The 10143-nt window shown below is 52.3% G+C and overlaps 1 protein-coding gene across 1 annotated transcript; it reads right to left on the bottom strand.

The window, feature by feature from the left end:
* Window positions 1-378: 378 nt before the first annotated feature.
* LOC100024870 (tumor necrosis factor receptor superfamily member 16-like) lies at window positions 379-10004 on the bottom strand. Its single transcript, XM_007499726.3, has 6 exons — window positions 9497-10004; window positions 7311-7443; window positions 6268-6561; window positions 1492-1660; window positions 1201-1343; window positions 379-1107 (listed from the first exon to the last, which is right to left on the bottom strand). Exons 1-6 carry the CDS (start codon window positions 9566-9568, stop codon window positions 791-793), a joined length of 1128 nt encoding a protein of 375 aa, XP_007499788.1. The 5' UTR covers window positions 9569-10004; the 3' UTR covers window positions 379-790.
* Between the last annotated feature and the right edge of the window lie 139 nt (window positions 10005-10143).

The following is a 10143-nucleotide window of genomic DNA, read 5'->3' as shown; positions in this document are numbered from 1 at the left end:
CTTAGTATTGATTCCAAGACCAAAAGAAAGGATTTAGATAGAAAAAGACATCATGGAGTAATAGAACTGGCTCCTCATGCCCTGCCTCTCGTGGGCTGTGTGTATCTGCCCCTGTGAGTTTTCAGCATTGGTAAATCCCAGACATGAACCAAAGTAAAAGGTCTCTCCTCTCTGATAATAAAAAAAAAAAAAGAAAGAAAGAAAGAAAAAGGCTCTGGGGGTGGAGGAACAATGGTGTTGATGAAAGGAAAGTGGACCCAGAGAAATCTCTCCATATGTCCTGGTCCCATAGAATGGTTTTCAGCAGCACCCCCACATTCTTTCCCCCCTGCTTTCCTTTTCATTCCCATTCCAGAAAGGCTAGACAGAACTGAGAAGTTAGACACGTTCTTTTTTAATTTGTAAACAAAAATGATGAGACCAAACACTGGGGTGGATATAAAGATTTGGAGACCCTCTCCATCTACCTAATTCCTACCCCCAAAGAACTGGAAGCTTCCCACCCTGGCAGGAGGATCAAGAGAGCCTTCCATTACTCCATCCAGCCCCTATCTCAAGGGACTTCCCTGGGTCAGGCAAGCAGGGACCCAAAACTATTCCTATCCAACAGACATGACAACAGTCTCCTGGGCCCAGGGTAATGGTCCATGGGCAGAGGAAGGACACAAGGGGCCTGGCTGGATCAGAGGTATAGAGGAGGTGGACCCTGAAATCAAAGCCAACCATGTTTCCCTGAGAGAAGCAAGGTGGTGGAGGGAAAGCCCCAGGTCAACAGACCCAGGCCTGAGATTCATACCATGGAGTTACCCTCATCAGAACCAGACAGAGCCCTAGCCACATCCTCTCGGCCTATCGCCCTCAGCGATGCCTCCAAGCGCTCCAGGGTGGCTCCGGACCCACCCTGAGTAGCCCAGTTATTCAGCAGAGTGTGAGCAGGTGCTGGGTCCCGGCCCATAGTTTCCACAGCCTCAGTTTCAAAACCCAGCTGCTCAGCCAAGACCTGCCAGCCTGCTGGGCTGCCCGCCTCCAAAAGCTGCTCCACCTCCTCTTGTTGCCCCCTGGGGAGCTGCCCATAGAGATGCCACCGACACGGCTCCAGCTGGGCCCCTGAGGAGGAAGGGGGTACACAGGAGATGAGGCCTGGGCCTGGTAGAGACGAGGGCAGGGGGGTCTGGGGAAACATGCCAGTGATGGTCTCACCTTTGCCCAATCCATGGAGTTCATGGAGTCCTGTTGTGTCCAGGCAGATACTGCTATCACTGTTCAGCTTCTCCCCCTCAGTGACCCCCAGCTCCCCAGCCCGAGCCTTGGCCAACTGTTGTTTCTGTTTACAGGTTCTCCAGCTGTCGGGTAGGTAGGTGGAAAAGGGTGAGCCTCAAAGCACTCATGGAGAAGCCCTGGGACACTCCCTGTCTAGCCACCTGCCTGGACTCTCCCTTCCCATTGGGCTGGGCCCTGGATTTGGGGTGGGAGCCCTGGCTCTTCACCTACCACTTGAAAGCAACGTAAGCCAAGAGGCCCACCACCACAGCGGCCAGTAGGGAGCAGTAGATGGGAATGATGATGCCAGAATCCGGAGGAGGCGCAGGGAAGGTGGAGGAGACATTCAAGTCTGCACCCTTGGCTTCTGCATCTCGGATCAGGGTGTGCAGTTCCTCATCTGGGGAAGAGATAAAGGATAGAGCACCCATGAACAAGCTAATACCACCCGGAGACCAAGTGACTGGCAACAGACCAAGGGGCAAAGGCCTGGGTAGCTTCCATAGATGAGGCCTTGGGGGAATGGGTCCACCCTGAGTAGCCCAGTTATTCAGCAGAGTGTGAGCCGGTGCTGGGTCCCAGCCCATAGTTTCCACAGCCTCAGTTTCAAAACCCAGCTGCTTTTTTTTTTTGTACTCTATAAACAGCATTTTTATTTTTTCCCCTGGTGCAATATCTGTCTCTCAAATATACTTCACAGGGTGCTAGATCAAAACTCCTGATCTTTCCATCCAATACAGTGATCATGCCAAGTTTCTATCAACCATCTTGAAAAAACTTGGATTCCCCTACTTCCTTGCCCTAAGTAGTTCTTTACAATCTAGTTTGTGTCTCCATAACTTTAATGAAAAGATTTTCTCAAAGATCATTACTATCCTAACCCAATCTGATCTGATGGCATTTTTTAAAGACTTCTTCCTCTTTGATCTACTTACAGTCTTCAAAGCTACTGTTCACTCTTTCATTTCAGATACTCTTTGCATTCCTTGGCCTTAAAGACATCATACTCTCCTACTATAACAACTTGGGGCCCGAAGGATGAGCAAGGCCAGTCACCATCAGGTGTAGGGAGGATGGAGAGGTGGGAGAGAGATTAAGAATATTGCCAAGGAGGAAGAGAATGCTAGGGAGAGCAGTGCCAGGCTGAGAAGGAATATACTAGAGAAACACAGGTCTGAGGGATTCGGAGGCCTTAGAGAGGATTCCCCAACCTGGGAAAAGAATTGGGGGGGGGGGGTAAATCCTCAGGGCCACACGTGCAGGATCTTTTCTTTCCCTGTGACTCCTGGCCCACCTTCCCTATGCCATAGCTTGCTTAACATTTCTTAGGCATTTAGGTCCCCAGTTCCCCTTGCTTCCTCCTGTCTATAAACATCTCTGGCCCTCACCCAGCTCCTGAGACATGCTTGAACCCCTCTTTCCCATTTGAGTTAGGCAACATTTCTACACCACCCCCCCCCCCCCTTCAGTTCCAGGCATGGAATCTGAGATTTAGAGCTGGAAGGAACCCTTAGAGATCACATAGTCTGAGCAGCCACCTGACCTCAGTGTCATTTCTCAACTACTCTGAACACAATGGCATTCTAGACACCAGGGAGAAAAGGGGGAGACACAGTCTCTTCTTTCAATGGAAGATGGATTGGGGAGGAAAAGAGATCTGCTCATGATCTGCAGACAAGACACGAAGGCATATGAAATGACATGACTTTGCCTGAATCCCCATGTGGTGTTGGGAAGAAAGGCATTTCAGCATCTTGCCCTCCTTATCTGGGGAGGAGAACAGAGGGTCAAAGGAACAGAGGAGCCAAAAGAATTAAATACAGAAGGATGGAAGGAATGACAAAGGGTCAGAAATATGGGGCAAAGCGCTATGAATCAGAGGGGCAGAAACAAAAGCAATTGGAGAAAGTAAGACCAAACAGACTGAGCCAGAGGGGAAAGGTCACAGAAAGGGATGGAGACAGCAGGCCAGGACACAGAGATAAAGCTCCTGTAGGGGGCTACCCATGGCCCTTCTCTAGTAAGAACTCCATAAGTGCTCATTAAATGGCGGGTGAATACAGAAGGGCTAGAGACATGGTTTAGGACAAGGGGATGGGAAAGAGGCTAGAGATACAGGTGACAGTCACAAGTAGGGACAAAGGAGCAAAAGGATGGGAACTTCAAAGGGGAACAGCAAGAGACAAAGCCCAAAGGGATGGGGGAAGAGGATGACAAGGGGACATTAGATCCTAAGGATGGGGGTCAGAAGAACCCTTTATGCTACCATGTTGGTCACTGCCATTAGAATAATTCATCAATGTCCTTCCTAAAATGAGATGATCAGAATGGAACATGAAGCAGCTATTGTTGATCGGGGCAGAATAAATCGTGATTGTCATTTACCTAGACGGGGACACTTGTTGATACAGCCTAAAATCCATTTAGTCTGGACTGCTGGACTACGTTGGCTGCTGGACTACATTCTTGGTAGTGAACAGAAAAATATTTATGCCAGAATGGCTCATGGAAGAACTGGAAAGAGATTCCATTTGTGTTACCATTGTGTCACACTGGACAAGTTACTTCCCTTCTCATTACTTGAGTCCCCCATTTGTAAATTTCTTGGAAAAGATAATAGATTCTTTTTTTTTTTTTTAATCCTCACCTTCCGTCTTGGAGTCAATACTGTATATTGGCTCCAAGGCAGAAGAGTGGTAAGGGCTAGGCAATGGGGGTCAAGTGACTTGCCCAGGGTCACACAGCTAGGAAGTGGCTGAGGCCAGATTTGAACCTAGGACCTCCCATCTCTAGGTCTGGTTCTCAATCCACTGAGCTAACCAGCTGCCCCCAAGATAATAGATTCTTACCCTTAAAATTTTTTGATAATTTTTTTTCAAATGAATTGGACTTTTTGATTTTTTCTTCTGTCTGGAACCAATGTTGGTGTTAAGGGTTGACAGTGGGGGTTAAGTTATTTGCCCAAGGTCACACAGCTAGGAAATGTCTTGAGGCCAAATTTGAACCCAAGATCTCCCAACTACAGACTTGGCACTCTATCCACTGAGCCACCTAGCACCTCAAGTGAACTATTAACCAAAAGTGTCCCCCATTTTGTACTTGTGAAGTTGATTTTATGAACCTACACTTTTCCTATTTATATCTGTTAATTTTTTATCCTAGGTAAAACTGCACATGAAGCCCCAGTTACCTTTCTCCCATCTAGCCTAACTAAGCCTTACTTTCAACAAACCTGCCCAACTACTGGGACTACTTCCTCTAGTCTCTAGGACACCCCCAAGTTCTACTCTCCACCCAGGCTTCTTTCACTGAACCCCAAGCAAAATACCAGAAGGCCCTAGCTATTCTCCCATCTAATGGAGAACTCAGAGGATCCTAGGCTTCAGAACATTAAGGGAGGAATACTATTATGCTAAAAGGAATAATAAAGTGGAGGAATTCCATGGAGTCTGGAACAACCTCCAGGAAGTGATGCAGAGCGAAAGGAGCAGAACCAGGAGAACATCATATACAGAGACTGATACACTGTGGCACAATCGAATGCAATGGACTTCTCCATTAGTGGCAATGCAGTGATCTAGGACAATTCTGAGGGACATTCAGAGGAAGAATTGGGAGCAGAGAAACAGAAGAAAAACAACTTGCTCACATGGGTCGATGGGGATATGATTGTGGATGTAGACTCCCAATCACCCTAGTGCAAATATCAATAATATGGCAATGGGTCTTCATCAATGACACATGTTAAACCTAGTGGAATTGCTTGTTGGCTGTGGGAAGGGGTAGGGAGAGGGGAGGGAAAGAACATGAATCTTGTAACCATGGGAAAATATTCTTAATTAAATAAAATTTTCCAAATTAAAAAAAAAAAAAGAACCATGAAGGGACCTGAGAGATCAAGCTCAATCCTATCATTGTAGAAATAATGAAACAGCTAGGATTCACAGGCTCATTCTGCCTTAGAGAGAGATCAGCATTGCCTTGGGAAGGGAATGGGGGTCTGGCTTGTGAGAAAAGCCAAAAACAGACAGTTTTACTAAATGAGCTCTTTTATCTTAGGCTGTGTTGATTGGTTGGGAACTCCCTTTCATCAAAGAAGCAGGCCTGGAAAGCTGAGGAACCTCAGAGAAACAGAAGGTAGAAAACTAAATGGACCAGAAGGCACTGAGTATGTACTAGAGAGAGAAGACTGGACCCCCCTCTTTAGGGTGCCAGAGAGGGCCTTGAGCAGCGCACTCCCTGTTTCCTTACATAGGACATCTTGCCACGTCTAAATCACAGTCCCTTGCACCTTCATCTAGCTCTTGTAATTCCCCTCTGACAATGAAAGACATTACTTGCCCTCCCAGGGGAAAGGAGAAACCTGGAACTCTGGGAACCATAATTCCTTTTCCTGGAAGGCCTTCATGGTCTGCCCAGTGTGGTCCCCTTTTTGACTGAAGGAAGGTCCATCTCCTCAGACTTCCAGCGCCTTCCTAGACTTCCTTCCTGGTAGTGCTTAAGAAATTTTTTTTAACCTTTTTGGAACTCCTGTCATTATCCTCCTTGACATTAACTAACTGTGGTCCTGGGCCTCTCTAGGCCTCAGTTTCCATCTTTGAAAAATAAGGGGTTTGGAGTCGGTGGTCTCTTAGGATCATCTCCAGTTCTAATGTTCTTTGTTCTAAGGGCACATCCAGCTTTGTCGCTGTGTTGTTTTAAGATGCCTGCTAGCCTGGACAATCTGTTTCAAGGCCCCTTTGCCAGCTCTGCTATTCCATATTCAAGGGTCCCTTCTACGTCAGGGGACCCTCCAGTTCTGATGTTGGGGTTCCACCTATGTTCTTTCTCCCACATCCTCCCTGTCCTTTAAGGCTCCTGTTCCACTATCTCTAGGAAGCTTTTCCCTGAGGAACCCAGACCCCTGTGGCGGTCTCTGCTCTGCTCTGCCAGCCTGCATCCCAGTTGTTGGCCCTGAGCACAGGGCTCTCCTTTTCTGGGGGGTGACTCCCCTCTTCCCAACCTCACCCATGCAAAGGGTGTCGAAGAGGCGCGTGCAGGCCAGGACCACCACTTTGCTCTGATTGCAGTGGGTGCAGGCCTTGCAGGGCTCCTGGATGCTGCTCTCCTTGGAGTAGGTGCCCGGGGGACAGGGCTGACACACGGTGTCTGTTCCCTTCCCACAAGGAATCCTGGCTTCGTTGCCCGGCGGGCAAGCCTTGCATGGCTGGCAGTGGTGGGTGCTGTTGAGAAAATGTCCAAGGGGGCAGCTGCAGCATGGCTGACAGGGCTCAGAAGTGCCTTCTAGGGGTGAGGTCTCATCTGTGGGGGGAAATGGAGGACAAAGTGAGGCCTGAGGGTGCCATGGGAAGAATCCAAAGCCAGATCTGCGCTGGACTAGCATCTCTGATACTACCTCACTGTTAGGCCAAGAACTTCCCCTTCTCTGTAAAACGAGGGGAAGCGGCGGGGGCGTCTCTAAGGCCCCTGTTGGCTCTGAAAATTCCAGAGCTTTCCTTGGAAAAGCCACTTCTCTGGGGCTCATTTTCCTTCTTCTGTAAAATGAAAGCTTTGGAGGAGACGGTTGCTAAAAGCTTCCAGCTTGGGCATTCCTCGCCATTCTTTCCACATGTGATCTTGGGTCTCCACGGCCCCCATCTGCGGGCCTCACGAGGCGATCTGTTATTGATCAGGAGGCCTCCAGAACAATAATCGGGAGGTCTTTAAAGCACTTTCAAGTTTACAGTGCATTTTCCTCCCCATCCTGGGAGGTTGGTGGGTGATTCTAATTGTCCCCATTTTACCTAGGAGGAAACTGAGGCTCAAAGGAAGTTGAGACAACGAGGGAGGGTCAGAGAGGGCCCCTGAACCCGTCCTCAAAGTGCTTCTGAAGAAGTCAGAGCACCCTGCAGGAAGGCTGATTACAGTATGAGAAAGTGTATCCTCTGCCCTCCTTCCCTCCTTTCCCCTCCCCAGATCCCAGCCTCTGCCTGTCCCAGCTGACTGCCAGCCCTCCTCCCCCACCATCCTCCCCACCTCAAATGCAGGCGCGTGCGCGCACACTCACGTACTGGAAGGACATGGTCTACACTGCGCATCAACTTCTCCACAGGGCTCTGGGGTCCTCCAGCCTGGGGGGCAGCGGTTACAGCACAGACCTCCCCAAGGGAAGAGCCCGCTGGGGCACAACTGTCCAGCCCACACCTGGGAAACAGAGCCCATGAGGAGCGAGGGATGCCAGGCCCTGCCAGGAGCCCCCCCCATTCCAGGGTCCCCAGCCACTCCCCCAGGCTTAGCCCACAGGGTGAGGGGGGAGCGGGGGCCCCAGCCTGAGGTGGGGGAGGGAGCTGGGAGGGCAGAGCCACAGCAAGCAGACAAGGAGAAGGTTGGGAGAGAAACACTGATATGGAACAGCTGCAGTGAGGAGAAGGGAAGAGAAGGAATGGGGTGGGGGTGGGGTGGGGGGCCTGAGGAGACTTCCGGTGTGACCTAGCAAGGGGGAGGCTTCCCAGGATGGGAGGAGAGAGAACCAGGCCAACTCCCTTCAGATGAAGTCAGAGAGGGGGCAGGGGAGACAGGGAAGATGGGAGAAAGAGAGGAAGGGGGACCTGGAGGGAGAAGATGTCAGGAAAGACAAAGGGAAAAGTAAAAGAAAACTTAGAAATATGGAGAGAGACAAAGCACTGCTCCACCTCTTCCCCCATCAGGGACCGTCTGGTGGACAAGGGATGGAAAAATGGGCCAGGGAGGGGATGCAGTTTGCATCTCCTGTCCCTGACTTCTGACCCCGGTAAATGATTTCTTTCAGGTTCTCTTAAGAAATGTCCTTTATGTCAGGCGACACTACATGAGAGGAGATGGAACCGGGACTTTTCTGGAATAAACCATCCTCTTCTGCCCTCACAAAGCCTTGAGGAATGGCAAACAGCCTGGTTGGGCCTTCAGCCCAGAGAGGCATGGCACCTTCCCCTGAGGCACACAGTGGAGAGCAGGAGGGCCCTACAATGAAACCCGGCTTCTAGGCCTAAGATGGAACTTCCTGGGGGGTAAGGAGGACCCACTCTTTCCCAAAGGAGAGCTTAGGTCGTCTGGCCAGAGGGGGATAAAAATGGATGACTTTGAGAGGAAGACCCACCCCAAAAGGGCCCAGACCTGCCCCTCCCCCTCGATTCCTTCCTCTAAAAGTGTAAAAAGTCCCATCCCCGGGCCTAGTGACCCGTGGTGGGTATCCCTGGGATGGATATGTGTGCCTTTAAGCAGGACATCCCTTCCCTGGACCTCAGGCTCTTCTACTGTAAACTGTGGCCATCAGACTGGCCCTGAGGCCCTCCTCGGTTCTGAACTCGGTTCGTTTTCTAAGCATCGGGATCCCTGCAGTCTAGGCTCCAAGAGCCCGCAGGTTCGCTGTTGGGCACAGTAGGGGAATGCCAAGGGCCCAGACCCCGGTCTGCCGGCCAGCCCTGTTGGCTCTTTCCGCATCTCGGATCCCTCCTCTGTAAAACGTCCTAAACTATCTCAGAGCGTCTTCCCAGCTCCATGTTCCTCTCTGCCTGTTTAAAAATGTGTGCCCGCCCAGGCCGGCTGTTTTCTGCCTGGTGGCGCTCCCCGAATCTCCGGCTCATGATCTGCGAGCCACAGCCCTGCCTTGGGGGCTCCCGAGGAGAGGGGAGAAGCTGGGTGTACACACGTTCCCAGGCCTCAAGACTACCCCCCTCCTCCGCCCCCCACCTGGCTCAGGCTCCCATGTCATATATGGGCAAAGCCTCCGGGCCAGAAGGGGGGAGGGGGAGAACGTGTTCCCCGCTGTTTCTCGAATCCACCCGAGATCTTCTTTCGAGCCCAGAGACCCGCTTTTTAGTCCGGGTTCTCACGCCAACTTGAGGAGTAAACTCGGGTCCCCTCCCTCACCTCAGTGGGCCTCAGTTTCCCCCTCTATAAGAAGGCATGGACTAAGGTCTAGGGACTCCCGCGCTACTATTCTACTAGCACCTTCTCCCTCGGGCCCTCTCCGAAATCTCACGGGTCGGCTCCCTCCTCCTCCCTGCCGGCCCGCATCAGCCTCGAGGGGAGAAAGTCTCCCTCCCGGCTAAGGGCCCGTCCTCGGGTAAGGGAGTCCAGTCCCAGGCTTGGTCCCAGTTGCGGGGAAAGGTATGAACCAGGTCACCTCTGGGAGGGCATATAGGCGACCGCAACTCCCTTCCCGTCGGCTCCGGCCCTCGGTGGGGCAGATGGACGAGACAGACGGACGGAGGCTCACCTGGGGCTGGAGCAGCGGCCTCAAGAGCAGCCACAGGAGCCAAGGGCGCGGCCACCGCCGGTGCCAGGACATCTTCGGGGGCTCCGGCCCCTGGGGCCCTGCCTGTCTGGGTCCTCAGTCCTTGCCCTGCTGCTGGGGCGGGCGCAGACTGGGGAGAGGAACTAAGGAGTTGGGGTCCGAAGCGGCAAGAGAGCAGGGGGACAGGAGGAGAATCTGCACGAAGTGGTGTGCAGGAGTCGGAGCTAGGACTTGGGAGAGGAGGGAGAAATGGAAGAGAGGGGAACGAGGGCCTGGGGAGGTGGAGTGGGGGGCGGAAGTTTGGGGGCCCAGGATAAAGTAAGAGTGGGGTGGGGAGTCTGAGAGTGACCCTGGGGGACCCGAGCCCAAGCCCACACGGAGCAGGGGTCGGAGGAACTTGGGGGGACAAAAAGCAGGGAGAACGGCTAAGGAGCAGTTCCTCTCCCTCCGCGCCACCGACTGGTTCTCCAGCTCCTGCCTACCTACCCTCTTCCCCCCAACCCCCCCCCCCGCTTCCTGGTCCTCCTCCTCCTCCTCCACTCCCCCTACCCTCTCGGAACGGTCGGACCGCCCGCCCACCCCTCTCTGTGGGGGCTGGGACTACCTCCCGCCCCGCCCCATCCCATCCG

The sequence above is a fragment of the Monodelphis domestica genome, chromosome 7 (genome assembly GCF_027887165.1).
Source record: "Monodelphis domestica isolate mMonDom1 chromosome 7, mMonDom1.pri, whole genome shotgun sequence".
Lineage (NCBI taxonomy): Eukaryota > Metazoa > Chordata > Mammalia > Didelphimorphia > Didelphidae > Monodelphis > Monodelphis domestica.
The sequence above is the reverse complement of the archived record's forward strand: the minus strand, read 5'-3'. Positions and strand labels throughout refer to the sequence as shown.